Genomic DNA, 19,899 nt, shown 5'->3' with positions numbered 1-19,899 from the left:
TGCTAGGGGTACCAGGGAGAGCCCATGCAGCATGGGGATGAATGTGAGGGCTGTGCTGTGCACGGGTGATATGCAGGGAGGAGATATAGGAGTGCTGGAGTGAATACCACACCAGCAGGACTCTGTGGAGGGTTGGGTGACCCCTCTTAGGCACATACCTCTTTCCAGCATGTCAGCATCAACCTCAGCACTGCGTGGAGCCATCCGGTCCAGGTGGAAAACATCTTCCAGGTGCATAACACAGTGGGGCTGAAGTTACACTGCCCCCGGTGTCCTCACCAAGGACCAGGTGGAAGCATTACAAATGCTTTATGTATCGGGTTGCTTAAGTCTTAATTTACGAGACTGAGAAGTAGAATTCCCTCAGGGCTCCTTTTTGGTGATAGTGGGAGAGTCCCAGTTGGTTTCAGCAGCCCAGGGGCTCTCTTGGCTGAGTCTTCCAAGCTGTTCACAGCTCACAAAAGGCATCATTTATGAGTACAGAATGGCAGAGGACTTTTAGGAGCATCTAAATAAACTGTATTTGTGTAAATACATGACTCCCTTTGACTCTGCTGAACGCACTTTCAGTTGCACAGCTCGCTATAGGCGCACAGCGCCCCAACCCCTCTGACTCCCAGCTCCACCTGAGGGACGGACCGTTACTCCCGTCGCGAGGCGCCGCGCACGCGCAGTGCCGGAGCGGAAGCGCGGGCGGGGGCGGCGGCAGGCGGAAGTGCGCAGGGCCGGGGGCCGCCATTCCGGGAGCGCAGCAGGCCGCGCGCCCCCGCCGTTGCGCCGGCAGCCTCAGGCGGGACCGGGCCTCGCGGGCGCCCAGTGCGGGGGGGGCCCGGCCCCGGCCGGCAGCGCCGCCATGGAGGAGAAGAGCTTCGCCAAGGAGCTGGACCAGTGGATCGAGCAGCTGAACGAGTGCCGGCAGCTGAGCGAGAGCCAGGTCCGCAGCCTCTGCGAGAAGGTGAGTGAGGCGGGGAGAGGCGGCCCGGCGCTGGGGCCGGCCGTGCCGAAGATGGCCGTGCGAGGCCTGGCGCTGCGGCCGGCTGGAGGGGGGCTCGGCTGTGCCTCGGGGCCGGCCGCCGTGGGCCGCCCGGCGCTGCCCGCATGGCGGATCACTGCGAGAAGCGCCGGCTGTAGAACGCCCCGAGCCGGAGGGCGCCGTCGGCCCGCAGCCGTGGGGAAAGCCCTGACGTGTGATGAGGGGCAGCGGGTGGGCTGTGCTGCCGCCTTAAAGACAGGCCTACGTTGTGGGGAGGGAGGCCGGGATAGAGCAGGAAGTGGTTGGAGAGGTAATATAGTTTGCCGCAAAGAGCCTTTTCTCCTGTCAGGAGACAGGTTTGGGTGGCTTTCGTCTGAGAAGTTAAATGCCTGTGTGCGAGCATAACCATCCATACTGCAGTGTATAGCTGAGCTAGGATCTGCTTGAATGTACGAGCTGTGACAAGGCCAAGGAGCTGAGGCGGGCTCAGCACAGCAGCTCAGATTGTGTTCTCTGTGTACCTCAATGACAGCAGGGACTATTGCCGTGCACTGGATCAGCTGGTAACTGCTCTGCCTCATGTGCCTGACAGCTAGTTCATTGGTCCCTGTACTGTTTGTATTGCTGATAGCGAGCTAGGTTTTGTGTTGTCATTACCTGTGTCTCACTGAGCTCTTGCAGAAGCAGGTGATCTGTTGTGGTGCCTGTTCCTGGCATTCTGGCCAGTAGCAGCTTTCAGAAGATGGAACCATTTCTTTTTTCTTTTCCCCCCAAGTCTTCAGTAGGCCACCGCAGCAATAGGTTTGAACGGTAGAGAGGGCCTGCACCACCGCCTTATAGCATGCTAGGAGTGCCCTTCAAAAGGTGGGAGCTGAGCATCACAGGCAGATATTTGTTAGAAGTCAAAGCCGTGGCTGCCTGACATACACTTTTACTAGTAGTCCTGGATTGTCTGGCTGCACACTGGCCTGTTTCTCCCATTCTGTTTTTTTACCCACGCTGGAACTGCCCATTTGCTTTATGGCTTTTTCTGCACTCACCAAGCTGGGACAATTGTGAGAAGGGCTGGTGCTGCAGCAGGGAGCAATTGAAGAGCCTTGAGATGTAGATGTCTTGAAAAGAGAGTGAGCTTCTTGTAGCTGTGCTGTCGTTTGAAGTCCAGCTGATGAGCCTGAAAGAATTGATTTGCAGTTCAGAACAGCAAGCATTCTGAACTGCTGCACCAACCACCAAGCTGTTAAATAATAATAATAATAATAATAATAATTCCCTTCTTAATTAACAGCAAAGCCAAAGAAGGAGCTGTGGCTGCTGTGCTTTCAGAAGCTGGATGGTATGATCAGTAGGTTGTGTTGCAGTCAGTGGCTGCAAAGCAGGGAGAGGTGCCAAGTGGAGAGCACAGCTGCAGGTGAAAGGAATGTCAGTCCTCCAAAATGACGGGTAGGATGTGAACCATGCGAACCTGTGAGGCACAGCATGTTTGCTTGGAAATAAATGTAAGCTATTGGAGCATCTGGTTTTCAGGTAGAGTTGGTAACTGATCTGCAGCGCTGTCAGAAAGCTTGGGTTGCTTCCCCAAGATAATACTTGGAGAAACCCTTAACAACCTTTCTGGTCATATGCAATAGTAACTCTTGCTTTAGTTTTTAAATTAGTAATAGTATTAGGTGGTTAAAATGGGGGGGAGGGGGGGAAATAAAATAAAAAAAATACTCTGAAAGTTTTCTATGAAAGCATGGGATACAAAACCAAATTGAGTCCCAGACTTACCTGTGTGTATCGTTCTTGGTTTCACTTGCTGGCCTCACAGACAGTGAGGAGGGAAGGACTGGAGATAGTTGGCTCACACAGGGGATAGCAGCTGTTCTTCTCTCAGAAAGCTTTTGATAATTGCACCTGTAGAATCACTGTAAATTGATCTGCCTGGTTATGACATAACTGGCAGCTAATCCATCTTAGAGTCTTTGTAGAATTAATCAAGATGTCATCTGGTGATAACATTAAAACACTTCCTGTTCTGCTGCTCTTAAAATGAAAACTAAAGTCATGCTGATATTTAGTATGTAATAGAAAAACAAACAATTATTGTCACTACTGGAGCTTCCAGGCACCAGAAATGTTTCCAGCCCATCAGGGAAATGAACATTAGGCTTCTTGCATCTCTTACTGTTTAACTTTATGTCATGGTTTTGTAATTTTGTAATTTTGCTATCAGTATTCCACATCATAACATCATGTCAAGTATGGATACTTCTGTTGAATGTGCAGTCCACAGAAGAAGACTACATATCCCAGAGAACAACAGGAGTGACAATAAGTCACGGGACCAGGACTCTATATAATCTCGTTCCCAGGCTGGAGTGCCCTCTTTCTTCTCTCGAACTTCTCGGAGAGTGGGAAGCGTTCCAGCCGTGTCGCCTAGAGTTCACAGTAGGCCTCTCGGTTTTCGGAGACTCTCTCTCTCTGTTTCGTTCGATTTTGTTAGCCTTAATTATATTATATTGTGCTATCTTGTATTTCGATATCATATTTAGTAAAATAAGTTTTTCCTCCTTAGATTGTCGCTGTTTTATCCCACTCCCCTTTTCCCCCTCCTTTCCGGGCCCCGGGGGGGGGGCGTGGGGTGGCTTCCCCTGTCACGGGCATAGGTAAATCTAAGTAACCCGTGACACTTTATTATTGTAGATCATCTGAGTAGATGAAGGTTGTTAAAAGCCTTTTTTTTTTTTCCCCCATTAAATAGGCAGTGAGAAAATCTTTAGAGCTCAGTCTTGGATGCTGTCTGCACTTAATCAGAAGTGCAGTGGCACGTTTTGTATCCGTGGTTGTGCTGCCTTTGAATTTGGGTACTGACAGAAGGGTAGCACTTAATGCATGGAACTCCTTTTGATCCCGCGTGGGTACTGCTGCCCCTCATTACCTGCACTTTGAGCAGCTACAGCCAGGCTGAAAGACTGAGGAGGTGGATTCATTTTAACAGGAACTGCTCTCAAGGTTGGACGTGAAAAGCTTTAAATGCTGCTTGATTTGAGATTCAAGTCAAGTGAGCAGATTAATTCTGCTGATGAGGGAGTTGAGGCTTTAGTTATAATAAAGACAGTTTTTCATTAAGATAATAAGATACGGCATAAAGAAAATCCAGTTAAAGGCTGTTTCTTAAACACAGGCAAATGACTATCTATAGCCATCTATTTCTTTGTAGCTTCCTTATTTCCCCCTTCCCCCCCATCTTCGGTCTTCATATGTCTAAGAGGGGGGTAGAGACTTGTTGCTGTGAGCAGCTGGAGAGCTTTGTGTTGTGAAGTGGTGGGAGGAAAAGGATTCTAACCACTAATGAACACTTGCATTTCTTGTTATTGAAAAGTAATTGTGCACTGATTCCTCAAGCTGAGCAGAAGGAGCCAGTTGGTGCTTTAGGGAGTACTGCTGTTGCTAGCATGTACGTATGGCAGTTCTGCCCTCTGAGATTATTTTGCCCAGGAATAATTTTAATAGAATGAGCTCGTAGGCTCCTCTGCAGTAATTGGTGAAGTTAGTATGAGCAACAAAGCCAAGTAGCATCCTGGATGCCATTCAAACCATGACACATTCTGAGAGTGTTATGCTGGATCACAGTCAGCAGTATTTTATCTCTTCGGTGATAAAGTTTATCTTAGCATATACTGGCCTGGATGGCTCTAGGAGTGTACATCCATATTGGCATCAGTGCTGCTGTTGGGGCTGTGGGCTGCCCCCTGCTATTGAAGGGCAGGGCAGCTCCAGCTCTCCAGCTCCCCTCTCATTTGGGGAGAATCCAGCTGGCTCTTGTCAAACGAAGCTGCTGAGGCACCTCCGAGATTTTAGGATCCTCAGCCTGTTGATGCTGTAGTTTAATTAATTGCAACTGGCAGAGAAATGAGAAACTCCATAACTGGTTTCTTGGATTCTTGAAGCAAGGGCCTCCAACAATCAAACTGAGGTTATGGCACAGTCAATGAATCTTCCAGAAGGAGCTGTGTTTCTGTGTTCTCAAAGGATCTTACATTATTATCCAGGGAAGACCTGATATTGAAAATCTGGATGGATCTTAATCCCCTCACCGATGGAGTCATCCTACACGAGTCTCAGAGACAAATCCAAGCAGTATGAGAGTTGATGTGTTTGATCATTAAGCCTCTCACAGAAGCTTAGTCTCCTGATGATCCTGACAGTAGTCTCAGGGCCTGTGTAAGATCTCCAGTTTCAGAGCAGTGTATTAAGAGATTGTGTTCAAGTCCTGAGACTGTTCAGTTTTTTCTTGTAGTGACAGCACAGTGACGTACTGGGATGTGTCCTCCAGCATCCATCCATGCAGATCAAGGGCTGGGATGGCAGGCAGCCTGGTCCTCTGATGGGAAGGAGAGCTAAGATATTGGCAAATTCACAGCCAACAAATAACCTGGTCTTCAGAATAATTTTGAGGGCAGACACTGTAAATATTATGCCTAGAAGAGAAGGAGCTTTTTGTTACTGTAACGCTGAAGTGCTGTAACGTGAGAGAAAGTACAGCAGTAACAGAGTAGCACAATCCTAGGCTACAGCAAATGAGAATGAACCCAAATACAGCAATCACGGATACAGAAACAAGGGAAGAAAAACTGCTTACCTTTCGAAAGCCTCCAGCAGGCAGGGATCTCCAGACAGGTACCCCAGCCTCCACTGCCAGCCCTTAAATGGGGTCTGGGAGGGGGAGGATCCTGGCTTCACCCCTTCTGGATACTCAGTCACATTGCATGCACCTGAGCTCCGCGGGTCGGCCCTGCCTTCCACCAGGTGCTCCATCACTGCTTCAGGCCCTGACTTAGCATTTCCACTACAGTAACTCTTACTCATTCTTACCTGGAGGATGGCTTTAATTCAGAACAAATGGAGACGTGGTTAGGAAGCTGATGTGCCAGAAATAGTAGGTCAAAGTGACTTTAATAGTTATTTAACAGTCTTCATAAGTAAATGACAGTAATGTAGGGCAGCTTACTCATATCAGAATTTTTTCCTTTGCAATGATGCTTTGATTATTTCAGCCTTTTTGTTGTAGTGTTACCTGTGCACAGTGAAACAAACAACCAGAGTTAACTGATTAATTGCAGCTTTTCTGAGAAGTTTTTTATGATGTTTAAGATTTTTAAAGACCTTTTTTGGCCTTAGAAGATCATTTGAGGGCAAAATTTCTGTGGTCAGCTCAGTTCCCGAGCAATGTTAACACAACAAATCTTACTTTTCATGTATGTCTACAAAGCTAAAGTAGGCTAAACAATAACAGCTGGTAGGCAGTTTAAGAAGCCGCTGCTCTCCAGCTGTCAGGTCCCCTCTCCTGATGGGGAACTTCTAGATTCTTCTAGTACCAATGTTTCAAGTGTCTTGCTGGCCCACCTTCCTAGGATGCATTTGACATGAGCATTTAAGGTGTTACTGCACAAAAGGAGCTGTCCTCTGTTTCTTGAACGCTTCTTTACCTGTATGTGTTCCCAAGATGCCTGCATGGAACTGGGATGCTGGTGGGTATGCACAGTACCCGTATCATGCCCTGCATCTTTCTCCCAGAAGCACCAAGTCCCTGTCTTTTTATGCAGCTGAGAAAGGAGCAGAATGCATAATACAGTAAGGCAGAAAGTACCCAGCACCTTTGGTGGTTCAGTTAACTCCAGTTCACAGTGAAGCCCAGTCTCTTGTTTTGTGCAACATATGTCAGAACACACAGAGCAGGTGTTTTGTGACTGAATTTTCTATCACCCTCTGAGGGCTGAAGCTCTTGACGGGTCCTGTAGGTGCTTTTAAAGGCAGGAAGAACTCAGGGCCATTGCACTCAGATGCCATGTGTTTAGCAGTTTATAGTCCATCTAGGACTGCAAAGTGGACTCCATGTCACTTAGTCGATGTTTAGGATGTCTCTGAGAATCGGGGTCACATCCCTCAGGTTACACACTGTGCAGGTGGCACGCTGGGCACTGGCCAAGCCAATGGGCTGTAGGATTTTTTTCCTAGTGTGTGAGAAGCAAAGTGAACACTCAAATGTGAGGACATGCACTCAGCAGAGCCTGCTGAGGGTGTCCTCACTAAGTAGCTTCTTACCATGTGGTAGGTGGGACCTAATTCACCCTAAGCAAAGGGACTTGGTGAGCAACCAAATCACCACCTGCCAGAGACTGTTCTGCACAGGTGATCCTTGTCCTTTCTGTCCAAATCTGGCTGAGCCTGCCGGTGGTTTCTCCCTGTGCATCAGATGTGCCAGCAGCTCTGGTCTATATCAGCTGATGAACTGGAGGCAGCAAAAACAACCATAATATTTGACAGCCATAATAAGTAATGCGGATAGGCTACATTACTACATTACGTGGCTGTAATTGGCATAGGAACTGCTGGGTGCAGAGAAAAAGATGAGTACATTCAGGAATGCCTTCCTTCCATCTGGAGTTGTGTTGTTGCCAGTCAGTTATGGCCAGGAAGTTGATAATGGCTGCAGAAGAATTTAAATTAAACTTGGAAGGGAACTGGAGATTTGGCAGGAAGCAGGTGCCCCGGGCTAGAAAAGTGCCTCTTGCGCATGTATGGAGGTTTGTGCCAGGTTACTACAGGTAAGGTTTACAAGTGTTTTTTTCCCTCGTGACTTCAGCAAGAAGAAACCCTCCGCTCTGCAAAGGAGATGGATTTGATAGTTCCCATGTGTCCTGGGAATAGCTGAGAGATTTCTGTTCCTGACAGCTGTCTCTTACCACAATGCGATCTGAGGGCACAGTGCCTTCAGAGCTGCCCCAGCTGCCCAATGCTCTGCCACTTGTGCTCATTGCCATTTGGCAGAGCAGTGCGGCTCTGCTCATCTTGTGCCACAGCAGTGCCCGGCTGTTCTGCCAGGCGAGTTGCTTCGTCACGACCAGCCTTGCTTAGCACCGGCTCTGCTCAGATGATGAGGTGGCTTTGTAGATACAGAGCAAATGCGCTGCTTGCAGTGCTGTTTCCATGGCACAAATCTGTTCCTGTCAAATCCTGGTTTTAGGATAGCACGCGTGGTTCCTGAGTGTGCAGCAATGGGGAGAGGAAGCACGAGGGATGCCAGAGGATGAAGGCGGTGAACATTAGCTGCCAGGGCCGGCAGGAGAGAGATTTGACCCTGCTGCCATGTTGCCAGTGAAGGCAAGGCATGTGGTTCCTCATGGCTTTACCCTTGCTCTGGCAAACCAAGTTCTTCAAAAACCATAGTAGTTGCCTAGGCAATGTGCGTGGTCTCTTCAGGTGTTGCTGCCCTGACCACAGGCTGCCAAACCCTGTTCTTGCACGCCTCCCACAGAAATGGTGCTGACAGGATGTGAGATGGCCAGCGATACAGTTGTGGTTCTTGAGGCAAAGCTGCCAGGTACCATGGAGCTGAGTGGCTCTTGGCTTTGGCAGTCAGACTGGAACCCCAGTGCCATTGTAGTTACATAGGTCAGATGAATCAGCCTGTGCTCTTCCGAACCAAGGAATCTATCAATCAAATGGACCAGTATGCTTCACACAAACAAGTCAGTTGTGCTTAAGGAGATGAGATCTGCATGTGATGCTAATGAAACACTGGAACAGCACTTGCAGTCACTGTATGCACTTCAGAAATGACTGGAAAAAGCAGAGGTTTCATGGATGAACCCCATCAGTGATGGAAGTCAAGTCGTATGCAACAGCAAGTCTTGACATTCACACTCCTTAATTTCAGGAGAGGTTAAGAATTCACTTGTCCATTTACTTCTTTGAAGTTGTTTATTGTCATACGTGGTACAATAAAATCTGTGCGTCCAGGCTTTGCAGTACCAAACTTGTCTTACTGCACGACTGTCTGTACAATGCACTTTGCCTTTGCTTATTCAACAAGCTCTTTTTCTAGTGGTTATCCTTCTGTCTTAGAGGGAAACTGAATTTCAAGTGCAGACGTAGTGGAATAACTTCTGCTCCTGCCAGTGGAGGAGCTTCCTGCATTTTTGTTCTGTTTTTTTCTCTTGCTAGGCTAAGGAAATTCTTACAAAAGAGTCAAATGTGCAGGAGGTACGTTGCCCTGTCACCGTCTGTGGGGATGTCCATGGCCAATTCCACGACCTTATGGAACTCTTCAGAATTGGTGGGAAGTCTCCAGACACAAATTACCTGTTCATGGGAGACTACGTGGACAGAGGCTACTACTCGGTGGAAACGGTGACTCTACTAGTAGCGCTAAAGGTACGGCTGGACAGCTTTGTTATGACGACTATGGGCAAAGCTGTGCTTTTCAGGGGATATGAAAGAATAGTTCCCCTGTTGACAGTACAGTTGGCTTGAGCTCAGTGGATGTACATTTGAATGTGTTAATGGACACAAGCTTTTATATAATAGACCTGAGTGCTTGCCTGCTGTGTGAAGCTTCTAGGTAGCATTTCTCCATATCTTTTATACAGTTCTTGTCTTAAAGAAAAGTTGCTTCCCCCCCCCCCCTTTTTTTTTGGTCAATAGGTGCGTTACCCAGAACGCATTACTATACTGAGAGGAAATCATGAAAGCAGACAAATTACACAAGTGTATGGCTTTTATGATGAATGCCTGCGGAAATACGGCAACGCCAACGTCTGGAAGTATTTCACAGATCTGTTTGATTATCTTCCACTTACAGCTCTAGTAGATGGCCAGGTAAGCTTTCCTGCCTTGAATAAAGAAAACTCTTTGTTTTGTAACACAATGCAGTCTGTGCCACCTGACCCACACATGAACAGTCTCAAACAAGCTTTTTGTGTTTACTGTGGGTTTGGGGAAGAACTTGGTGAAGTATCAATACAGGTTGATGGTGCAGCAAGGCCTCTGTGTTTGCTGCCTAAGGAATGGCAGGGTATTGGTCATTTTAAAGGGCTCTTCAGCAGGTGAGAATCCCCTTGTGATACTTCACATGTAAGTTGACGTATCGCTGTGATACTGAAGGCACAGCATGTTTGTTGCTTCAGTATTAGTGTGTAATGTGCAGCCTTCCAGTTTCATTTCCATCTGAGACAGTTAAAATTTGTTTCTCCCCTGTGAGGGTAGACCACTGTAATTGCAAAATAATGCAGAAACAGCTATTTCTGAGATGAGTCTTCCCGTAGCAAAAATGTATTCAATGGATCACTCTTCTTTCTGCAACAGATATTCTGTCTCCACGGTGGCCTCTCTCCATCCATAGATACACTGGATCATATCAGGGCTCTGGACCGCCTCCAGGAAGTTCCACATGAGGTAACAGGAAACTAGGTGCAATACAATTCAGATATGCTTGTTGAAAATGTAAATGCACAGTCATGCAGAAATGCATTTGCACAGTGAGACATACTGTTACGCAGAAGATTATTGCCTCAGTTAAGAGCTATAGCAAATGAAAACTCATTTGATTAAAACACACCCAAGTCAATATGCTTCAATTACAGCAATCTGCAAAAGGAGAGCTGTGGGGTTTTCACAGCTGTTATTCACAGAAACAGATTTTCTTGACCGTCATGCTGACTCAGTCATATTGGCAAGGGAAAGTGCCTCATTGCAGACTTCCTTGTGGACCAACCACCAGCACACAGAGCTGTTGCATCACTATCCCTCCACCCCAGCCAGTCCTTTTTGTGTTTTCACCATGTTCACTGCTACCCTCTTCTGGGTGACCTGACAAAATTAGAAGGTGCCCATAGGAGATGCCGATGTGCAGGAGTCCCACACGGAGCAGCTGGGGAGTGCCAGTCGGAGTGAAGAAACCACCTTTTGAGCTCCCAGGCTAACAAATAGCTCTGCTCTGCTGGAGTTGTTGGGGCTTACAGATGGTCTTGATTATCCCTCAGTGAAAACAAACTGCTTGTCCTGAAACATATGGGGTACAGGAGCAAGAACAGAGTGACAAGGTCTGCCTGAGATTTCTGAAACAAGCTGTTTGAATTGCCCCCAGCATTAGGAGGGAGGCTGCTTGGTGGGGTTCTGATTGTATATAGATGGTATTAATTTTCTTGTTGCTCTGGGGTTTTCACAGTCTTATGCTGCATATGTTTGCTGAGATCTAAATTTCCTGAGGACCTCTGTGTATGATCCCTACCACGTAGTTTGGATCAGTGGATGGGAGACAGCAGAAGGCTTTGACAAGTACCAGACAGTTTGTAGTGCCCTTTAGATTCTTAATAGCTCAGTGAGAAAAGCTGCTGGTGAATGTTAAAAGACATGTACCAGGGTATTTCTGAATATGTAAAATCCAATGAACAACAATTCAGGAGAGGAAACTACATGCTTAATACCCTGCCAGAAGAACTGCTGAAGATTAACAATCAATCTTTTGATTAGTTCACTTAGGTCACTTCAGGTGGGTAATTTCCCTTGCATTAATTTATTACAAGTTGGTTGGCACTAATGATCCCTTTGTGTATCCTCGGACTTGCATACATACTTTCCCATGTGGTCTTTATTCTGCTGTGAGAGTCAGGAAGAACGTGGATCTGCTGTGCATGTCTTTGCAGCTCTGGTTAGGTGAGGTGGGATGGCAAGCAGTGTGTGATGGAGGTGGCCAGAGTTCTCTGGTTGTAGGGACTCCTCAGCTGTATGCGGATTCGTTTCTTGTGAAACGATGTCGACTGATGCATGGAGTAACTAACTGTTGTTAGATAAACATATGTGGCTTATGCAGAAAAGAAAATGCAGGCTTTTTACTGTAAACTTGTAAAGATATATTTTCATAACTACTTTGCAAGCACAATGAAAGCTAATGAAGAATACTCACTTTCTTTCAAGGGTCCAATGTGTGATCTGTTGTGGTCGGATCCAGATGATCGTGGTGGCTGGGGCATATCTCCGCGTGGTGCCGGCTACACGTTTGGGCAAGACATTTCTGAGACATTTAATCATGCCAATGGTCTTACACTGGTCTCCCGCGCTCACCAACTGGTCATGGAGGTAGGGCAAGCATTTCGTGCTGAACAGGCAGAGAGGAAAAAAAAGATAGATGTCAATTCTTGTCTCTTTTGTTAGACCTTCTAATGTGTTGGCATGAGCTGACACGTAAAGGCTAAGCAGGTAAGTTCCTGAAAGGGATTTTAATCGTGTGAAAACAACAAGCGATGTAAAAGGATGTGCTTTGACCTGCTCTGTAGAGAAGTACATTGCCAAAGAGACCCTGCCATGCCCTGTTTGTTGAAGTAATAATCTTCTTATGTGCTCCATTAAACAGGCTGCCCTATAGTACGCAGTGGTCAGATGTGACAGGGATTAAGCCCTAAGTTTGGCAACTGATGGTCTATTCTTGTTTGTCTTGATGGAAAACTGCCTAGTGGGTCAGTGGAGCAGACTTATTTTTACATGGAGTTCCGGCAGGTCTCGTTAGTAGCAGCGTGTGTCAGAATGCCCTTCCAGGTGAACTGGCAGATTCTCATTTGTGGTGAATGAAGGCTGAGGGTCTACCTGAGATCTCTAGTTTCCCTTCTCCTGTGATCCACAGTTTGCAAACAGACCAGTGCAAATAGCTGGTCTCTGTGTAGAATGGCTTCAATTATTGTTGCTGGGTAAGCACTGCTTGTAAACGCCACTTGCTGACGCTGTAGAGTGCCTTCTGAAAGTGGAACTACCTGGAAGGAACCTTCTGTTTCACAGCTGGCTTGAGTTGTTGTTTGAGGCTGGAAGAGGAAATTCAGACGGACTGAGGGCTGAGGTTTAACAGAGACCTCTTTTCTCTTCTTCCTGGCAGGGCTATAACTGGTGCCACGACCGAAACGTGGTGACCATTTTCAGTGCGCCCAATTACTGTTACCGCTGTGGGAACCAGGCCGCTATCATGGAACTAGATGACACTTTAAAATATTCCTTGTGAGTAACGTGCTTTGAGCTGTTCTCCTCCTGCCTAACTGCTGTATTGGAAACTGCCTCGCATGGAGGACTAATGACCCTTTTTTCTTTCCCGCAGCCTTCAGTTTGACCCAGCACCTCGTCGTGGAGAGCCTCATGTTACCCGTCGTACCCCAGACTACTTCCTATAAACCTCTCGTAACCTTTTAGAAGGAAGTACACCTGGCGTTTTAAAGAGCAACAATATTTACATGTTTCTGTAAGAAATCGGGGTTCGTCTCTACTTATAATCCCCATCATGGACCAAAACGTGCCATATTGAGGACGAAGAGCGTTCAGCACAACCTGAGACTGAATTCCTTACGACACTATGTATCCTATACCAATCAGTCCGACAGTCAGTTTGCCTGCTGTATTGTAGTCATTATTTTTTGTTGTTGTTTTTTTTTCTGGACTGTTCAGAGGACAAGGTAACTCTAACGCTTCCATCTCCTTTTACGCTTATTTGTCAATTTTTAGTTCTAGTGGTTAACTGGCATGACTTAGCGTTTTGGAGTTCATTTCTAAGGGAAATGCACACTAACTTCTTTACCCCACCACTCTTGATTTTACCGAAAGATGAGCGCCTCAAGTGGAGCGGGACGGGCTGCCTGGGGCCCAGGGCGGCCCGGCCGAGGGGAGGGCCCTGCCCCCGGCAGGGGTCGGATGGCCTTAAGGCCCTTCCAGCCCCCGCCCTTCCGCGCTTCTAGGAGAAGGGAAGCGATTCCTGCTTTTGGGAGTACGTTGTCATAACACGGAATAAAGCGTTCCCTTTTTAGCTCGATTCCCGTCCTGTGTTGTTCCCGCCTTCGCGTACTTGTCACGGCCGCGCTTGTCCCACTCGCTGTACCTGAACAATAAACGCCCTTCTCAGCCCGAGCCGTGGTGCTGCGCTCTCGGGGGCGGGCCGGGGCGGTGCCGGGCGGGCTGGGGCTGAGCCATGGCGGCGGCCGCGTACGAGCTGCTGGTGCTGGGCGGCGGGTCCGGCGGGCTGGCGGGGGCGCGCCGGGCGGCAGAGATGGGGGCCCGCGTCGCACTGGTGGAGCCGCGGCGCCTCGGCGGCACCTGCGTGAGTCGGGCCGGGGCGGCGGGACGCGGGCGGCGGGGAGAGCTGCGGCGGCGGGCGGCGAAACGGCTCTGCAGCCCAGCGCCTCGCTGCGGACGAGCGGCGGCCGTGCGCTTCCCTTCGCCCAGCGGCCGCCCGACCCACGGTGCCGGAACGCGGCCGCAGACGGAGCGCTCGGCGGATCCTGCCCCGCGGACCGGGAGCACCGCCGACCTGCCGCGCTCAGCACCGAGGAAGCGGAGCTGGGACACGGCGCGAGGGACGCGGCACCCCCCGCATGGGCTGTGCCGGGCACCGGGCTGCCCGCGCCGCCGGCTCCGGGCAATGGGACGCGGCGTGCAGCGCTGCCGGAGCATCCCCTTGTCCCCTTGTCCCCTTATCCGCGTTACGCTCACAGCTCGCTCTTCTTCCCCCATAGGTCAACGTTGGGTGCGTGCCAAAAAAAGTGAGTGTGCTTTTTTTTGTCGTTCGCAACGCGCTGTCCCGGGTCAGTTCCAGCCCCGGCGCAGAGTCCGACGCCGTGGGCTTGGCCCCGAGCGACGGGCAGGAGCTGCGCTGAGGTCAGGGCACGGCCTGCGGGGAGGAAGCGGGGAGGAAGCAGAGCATGGCGCAACCGCACCTCCGTGGGGCACACAGCTCCCCGTCCCGCGGGCTGCCCCAGGCACAGGGGTGGCCAAGGGAAGGGCGGCCTGCACGCAGCCAAGCTGCCATCCCGGTGCTGTCAGCTGGTGGAGCCGCTTGGATGGCCTCGCACACCAAGGGGGGTCACGGCCGCGCAGTGTGTGGGTGCTCAGTGCGGCAGAGCTCGGGGCCCCCGCGGCCTTTGCAGTTTTCCCTAAACCACAAGAGCCCACTGTGTGTAAGGGCTCATCCTGCAGCCTGCCGCACCGGGGCACTGAGTGCGCCGTGCTCTGTGCGAGCAGGTGATGTGGAACACCGCCATGCACGCAGAGCTCATCCACGACCATCCCGACTATGGCTTCGAGATACCTGGCATCAGGTTTAACTGGAGGTGAGGAGTGGGCTGGGCGGTGCTGGGTGCCAGCCCCATGGGGAAGGCACCTGCCTGCGGTGCAACTCACACCCATTTTAGTTTGGATCTCCTTTGCCGTGTGCTGAGAGTATTTCAGCTGAGCTCTGTAGCTTCATTAGCCGGCAATGACAATGAACTTCCATCTTCTTCCAGAACCATTAAGGAGAAGCGCGATGCTTATGTGAGACGCCTGAATGAGATCTATGAAAATAACGTAACCAAGGTGTGGATGCTTTTATTCCCTGAGCCTGCCGTGGAAGCAGGCCTTTCTGTCTATTTCCTGTGTTCATCTGCACTGATGCAGTACCTGGGCTCCCTGCTGTTGCTCCACAGGCTCGCATTGACATCATCCGTGGCTACGGCAAGTTCACCTCCGACCCGGAGCCCACCATCGAGGTCAATGGGAAGAAGTACACGGCTCCTCACATCCTCGTTGCGACTGGTGGGCGCCCAGCGGTGCCTCCTGACTGTGAAGTTCCCGGTGAGAACCCGCATAGAGCAAGCAGGGGGCAAGTCACGCGGCGGCAGGAAGCTTCCTGCAGTTATCCATGCTAAAATCAACCTGTTGCTTTGCAGGTGCCAGCCTCGGTATAACCAGCGATGGATTCTTTGACCTGGAGGAACTTCCCAGGTACAGTGGGATATCTCCCATCCCGGTGATGCAGTGGAGAGGTGAATCCCAGAGCTTGGTGGCTTCTGAGTGGCTCTGGCTGATCACCTTGCTGTTCTCAGCCCTGCCCTGGGAGGTACCATAGGCTGTTCTGCAGGGCTCCCGCTGTGGTGGCACCCAAGATGAACTACTTGGTTTGGGCCCAGGAGAAGCTGCCAGGCTTCTGGTGCTTGTCAGGCTCCCAATATGTACACGTGGCATTCTCGCTTCCCTGCAGGCGCAGCGTGGTCGTTGGTGCAGGGTACATTGCAGTGGAGATCGCGGGGATCCTCTCCACACTGGGCTCCAAGTCCTCCTTGCTTATCCGTCGGGACAAGGTACTGCTGCTGGCTGGCCCCACAGTGCCTCCCATTGCAGCCACAGCCCAACTGCTCACAGGTCTCTGGCAGGGCAGGCAGGGAAGCTGTGGGTGGAGGCAGAGCGGAGGCACGCTGCTGAGCCCATCCCTGCAGCTGGAGAGCATGCAGAGCTTTTCTGTAGCACTGCGTGCCATGGGACCTTTTTCCTTCATCTTCGTGCTGAGTCATAGCTTGAGGAAAGCAAACTAAGGAAGATTAAAAAAACAAAGAAACGCTTTACCTTAAAAAAACAAACACTTTACCATGAAGCAGAAGCGTCAAGGGTGGGGCAGGAAAACGGGCAGAAGGGAGATGGAGGTGGATAGGGCCATCAAGCATCCTCGTGTGTGGGCTGTCATCTCAGAGGGCTGCATGGTCCCTGCATAGGTCCTGAGGACGTTTGACTCGCTGATCAGCACAAACTGCACACAGGAACTGGAGAACATTGGAGTTGATGTCTGGAAGCACACACAGGTATGGGCTCTTGCTGGGGACAAGATGAGGTTGGATTTGATGATCTTGAAGGTCTTTTCCAGCCTGAGCAATTCTATGATTCTGAGGTAGATGGGGTGGCACCCCAAGCAAGTGTGGTTGCTTACCAACCCTATTAGCACCTTCCCACCATGGCCCCTGGTTGTCCCCGCAGGTCCAGGCTGTCACCAAATCCCCCAATGGCTTGTTGGAGGTGAAGGTGACATCCTCAGAGCCTGGGCACAAGCCAGCTGTGAAGGTGATCCATGACGTGGACTGTCTTCTGTGGGCCATTGGGCGGGAGCCGAACACGGAGGAGCTGTGTCTGGACCATGTGGTGAGATAGAAATGTATCCCCTTCCCCTTAAGCATCGCCAGCCATGGGCTGCAGAGCTTCTTGGTGCTGTTTGGGACCACAAAATGTCTGGCACGTCACTGCCTGGCTCAGTTCATCCATGCAAGGACCTCCATGCCATGAGGACCACAAGGTTCTAAGTGCTGACATGGCTGGTGTTACCCTGGCAGGGTGTGAAGGTAGATGCCCAGAACCATGTGGTGGTGGATGAGTTCCAGAACACCACCAGAAAGGGGATCTACGCCATTGGAGACGTCTGTGGCAAAGCCCTCCTGACCCCAGGTATGTACTGGTGCCCTCCATCCCCTCATCCCCCAGCAGAGCCATGCCTCACGTTCCCTGTCCCTTTCCTTAGTGGCCATTGCGGCTGGGAGAAAGCTGGCACTTCGGCTCTTTGGTAACCAGCAATGTGCCCGGCTTGACTACAGCAACATCCCCACTGTCGTCTTCAGCCATCCACCCATTGGAACTGTAGGCCTCACTGAAGGTAGGGGCGGGAGGACCTGCAGACGGGCATGTAGGTGTTAAATCAGTGCCCATGTGCGGAAACAGTTCAGGGAAACTGATGTGCAGTACCTTCTGCTACAGATGAAGCCATTGCTGCACATGGGAAGGACAATGTGAAGATCTACTCCACATCATTCACTCCCATGTACCACGCAGTCACCCAGAGGAAGGTGAAGTGTGTGATGAAGCTGGTGTGTGCTGGCAAGGAGGAGAAGGTTTGTAGAAGGGGATGGTATCCCCACATAGGAGGCTGCAGGTCCCTTTTTGGGATCTCACTGCAGGGAACACCACTGGCTGTCCCTGTGGGGACAGTGGTGGTGCTGGTGTGCACTCCTGGCTGTGAGTCTGGCCTCACACTGGCTTCTTGCTTCTTCCTGGAAGGTGGTGGGGCTGCACATGCAAGGCCTGGGCTGTGACGAGATGCTACAGGGCTTCGCTGTGGCCATCAAAATGGGAGCCACCAAGGCCGACTTTGACAACACAGTTGCTATCCACCCTACCTCAGCAGAGGAGCTGGTGACAATGCGCTGAAGTGGAGATGAACTGCTGGCAGCTGAAGCAGAGGAGCCAGTCCTTGCATCCTGGCAGCACTTCCTCTGTGCCAAGTTAATCACATGAGCAAATTTCACCTCTTTCTCTCTGAAAATCTTTCACGATTTGTAGGAAATCATTTTTTTTCGAAGTCTTAATAAGTGCCTAAACACCAGCCAATTGCTTGGAGAGCAACACAGTGGTGGAATCAGCGTGGTGTGACCCAGAGTGGGAAATAAATGCAGTGATGCTGGCAAACCTTTGCCCCGCGTGTTCTAATTGCCGTTCTGTGCTGTACCATGCAGGGCAGGAACAAGTGCTGGGGCATCATCTCAGCCTTAAGAGGCAAAGGCAGGGAGTCACCGGGGGATGCCAAAGGGACGGTGACAGGCTTGCAGACTGTGTCTACATGAGCTTCCTGAGTTTCACCATGGCCAAGTGCCGCACAGGTTTGACCCACGAGGCTCCTAACTCGCCCTTCCCGCAGCCGCCATTACGCGGCTGAGGGGGACGAAGGGGCTGGCGCTGAGACCGCAGGGCGCCTGCGCAGTGCGGCCGCCATCTTGTCCCTCCGTTCCCCTTCCGGCCGCGGGCGGTGCTGCGCTGCTGGGACGGTGCAGAGCGGAACGGGACGGGGGTGATGGGGGACGGGGCTTTACAGCTCAACTTCTTATTCAGATGTTTAAACAGTGCCCACAATAGTTACCACTGGGCCTGCGTAGTGACTGTGTAAAGCCCAGACTGTCTTACCAACCAAGAGCTATAGTTACCTGGAGCCACAATGAAGTTGGAGAAGTCCAGGAGACTTCCAGGGCACGTCCACAAGCTGGAGCTGCCTGTGAGCCAGACAGCGAGCTGGAGACGGACAAAGCAGTTAGTCTGCAGATACAAATTAAACTAGTCAGTATCTATGCAGTACGCAACTAAGACATTCAGGATTAACATTCAGATTATAACAGTGATTGATTTACAGCCTTGTCTAAAGTCTAAGTCGTAATGCAAATGACAAAGGAGCTCTGGCTATAGAGCTCTCCTTTGCAGCAAGCAGCCCAAGTCCAAGAGATAGCCTCTGTTCAGCAGGTGCCCCTTACATGAGCCCAGGATGGCTCCACCCTTCTGGGTGTGAACATTTTGCCTGCGCTCCCTGGGCCAGGTGCTCAACCACCAGTTTGAGCTGTGACCCAACAGCTCCCCTACAGTTGTAATGAGCCAGAGATGAACTGGGGGCACAAAAACAAGAGACTTCCTAGGCTAGACACATCTATAAGCTGAAGCTGCGGATGAGCTGGAGAAATCCAAGGCTCACTAATACATATAAACTAATTATCTTCTGTACAGTGTATAACTGTGATCTGTAATGTTCTGGTGATGGCAGCAATTGACTGACAGGTTTCCCGAAGCCCATTCTGTGCCAGGCTGTGATTACCTGATGCTGGAGGTGTCCCTGCTCGCTGTGGTGCCGCAGGGAGCTGTGTGGCGGGCTGACTGCGGGCTGTGCTGTGCCCTGCACGGAGTGGGCTGCGGGGCTGGAACCGAGGCGGTGTTTGCAGCGGGTGAATCAAACCCTGCAGCTGGGGGCACAGTCATGTTCCCCTGCTGGAGCACACGGACACAGCTGTGGGCACTGCCGGCTTGCAGCACGGCGGGCCCCGTGTGCTATAGAGCCACCCGCAGGGAAGGCGAGGAGCTGCTCCATTTCCACAGGCCCCGCTACCATCAGGAGGCACGAAGGGTGGAAGAGCGGCTCCGGGGCCGCATCGGGCCTCGAGCAGGATTTACTTTGCACAGCCAGCCAACAACCGCCGCTCGCCACCGGCCCGGGGCTGAGCTGTGAGAGGCGCGTGTGGGGACAGGTCCGGGGCAGCACCGCCATCCCCACACAGCACCGCTAACACCACACAGCACCGCCAACACCACACACCTGCCGCCCCTTCCCTCGCTCGCTCCTCCCGGCGCCCCGCGCCAGCTGTGGGGGAAGCAGCGCCCCCTGCCGGCCGTGCCGTGCCCTGCAGCGCCCCCTGCTGTCGCAGCCTCCTAACGGCGCCCCCTGGTGGCGCTGCGCGGCACAACACCGCCCCGAGGCTGAGTCCCCGTCGTGCGGCGGCGCTGGGAGCGGGGCGTCCCGCTGT

The 19,899-nt window shown here is 51.2% G+C and overlaps 3 protein-coding genes and 1 long non-coding RNA gene across 5 annotated transcripts in view; 2 read left to right on the top strand and 2 right to left on the bottom strand.

Annotated features, from left to right (window-relative positions):
* WRN (WRN RecQ like helicase) overlaps positions 1-628 on the bottom strand; it is a 63,192-nt gene extending 62,564 nt beyond the window's left edge. Inside the window, exon 1 of the mRNA XM_085546533.1 lies at positions 159-628. The gene's annotated coding sequence lies outside the window, so the exon portion shown is untranslated. The remainder of the gene's footprint in view (positions 1-158) is intronic.
* Positions 629-737: 109 nt separating this feature from the next.
* On the top strand, positions 738-13,678 carry PPP2CB (protein phosphatase 2 catalytic subunit beta). Its single transcript, XM_015861242.2, has 7 exons — positions 738-955; positions 8,963-9,172; positions 9,443-9,616; positions 10,103-10,192; positions 11,714-11,875; positions 12,663-12,781; positions 12,879-13,678. The coding sequence occupies exons 1-7, from the start codon at positions 854-856 to the stop codon at positions 12,949-12,951; spliced, it is 930 nt and encodes a 309-aa protein (XP_015716728.2). The 5' UTR covers positions 738-853; the 3' UTR covers positions 12,952-13,678.
* A 45-nt stretch (positions 13,679-13,723) lies between these two features.
* On the top strand, positions 13,724-18,028 carry GSR (glutathione-disulfide reductase). 2 transcript variants are annotated; one of them, XM_015861236.2, is made up of 13 exons: positions 13,724-13,868; positions 14,284-14,310; positions 14,789-14,877; positions 15,052-15,121; positions 15,232-15,379; positions 15,475-15,529; positions 15,786-15,885; positions 16,294-16,380; positions 16,553-16,714; positions 16,903-17,014; positions 17,088-17,219; positions 17,321-17,454; positions 17,621-18,028. In XM_015861236.2, exons 1-13 carry the CDS (start codon positions 13,740-13,742, stop codon positions 17,768-17,770), a joined length of 1,395 nt encoding a protein of 464 aa, XP_015716722.2. In that variant the 5' UTR covers positions 13,724-13,739; the 3' UTR covers positions 17,771-18,028. The 2 variants fall into 2 exon arrangements, with proteins under 2 accessions (XP_015716722.2, XP_085402719.1); XM_085546593.1 differs by having other exon boundaries at positions 17,306-17,454.
* Positions 15,114-19,496, bottom strand: LOC146761036 (uncharacterized). Its single transcript, XR_014945790.1, has 3 exons — positions 19,197-19,496; positions 18,541-18,649; positions 15,114-16,112 (listed from the first exon to the last, which is right to left on the bottom strand). It is a non-coding gene; the product is annotated as an uncharacterized LOC146761036 (long non-coding RNA).
* Between the last annotated feature and the right edge of the window lie 403 nt (positions 19,497-19,899).

The sequence above is a fragment of the Coturnix japonica genome, chromosome 4 (genome assembly GCF_054131305.1).
Source record: "Coturnix japonica strain WE chromosome 4, WE-NBRP24, whole genome shotgun sequence".
NCBI classification, from domain to species: Eukaryota; Metazoa; Chordata; class Aves; order Galliformes; family Phasianidae; genus Coturnix; species Coturnix japonica.
This window is presented reverse-complemented; position numbering and strand designations above follow the sequence as displayed.

What these genes read in the sequence shown, in the direction of transcription:
- GSR (XM_085546593.1), top strand. Translation starts at nt 13,740, where the DNA reads ATGGCGGCGGCCGCGTACGAGCTGCTGGTGCTGGGCGGCGGGTCCGGC. An exon ending in ATGAAAATAACGTAACCAAG is followed by an intron (nt 15,122 to 15,231) that starts GTGTGGATGCTT and finishes GTTGCTCCACAG; the next exon opens with GCTCGCATTGACATCATCCG. An exon ending in AACTGTAGGCCTCACTGAAG is followed by an intron (nt 17,220 to 17,305) that starts GTAGGGGCGGGA and finishes ACTGATGTGCAG; the next exon opens with TACCTTCTGCTACAGATGAA.
- PPP2CB (XM_015861242.2), top strand. Translation starts at nt 854, where the DNA reads ATGGAGGAGAAGAGCTTCGCCAAGGAGCTGGACCAGTGGATCGAGCAG. An exon ending in TCCGCAGCCTCTGCGAGAAG is followed by an intron (nt 956 to 8,962) that starts GTGAGTGAGGCG and finishes TTCTCTTGCTAG; the next exon opens with GCTAAGGAAATTCTTACAAA. An exon ending in CTCACCAACTGGTCATGGAG is followed by an intron (nt 11,876 to 12,662) that starts GTAGGGCAAGCA and finishes TCTTCCTGGCAG; the next exon opens with GGCTATAACTGGTGCCACGA.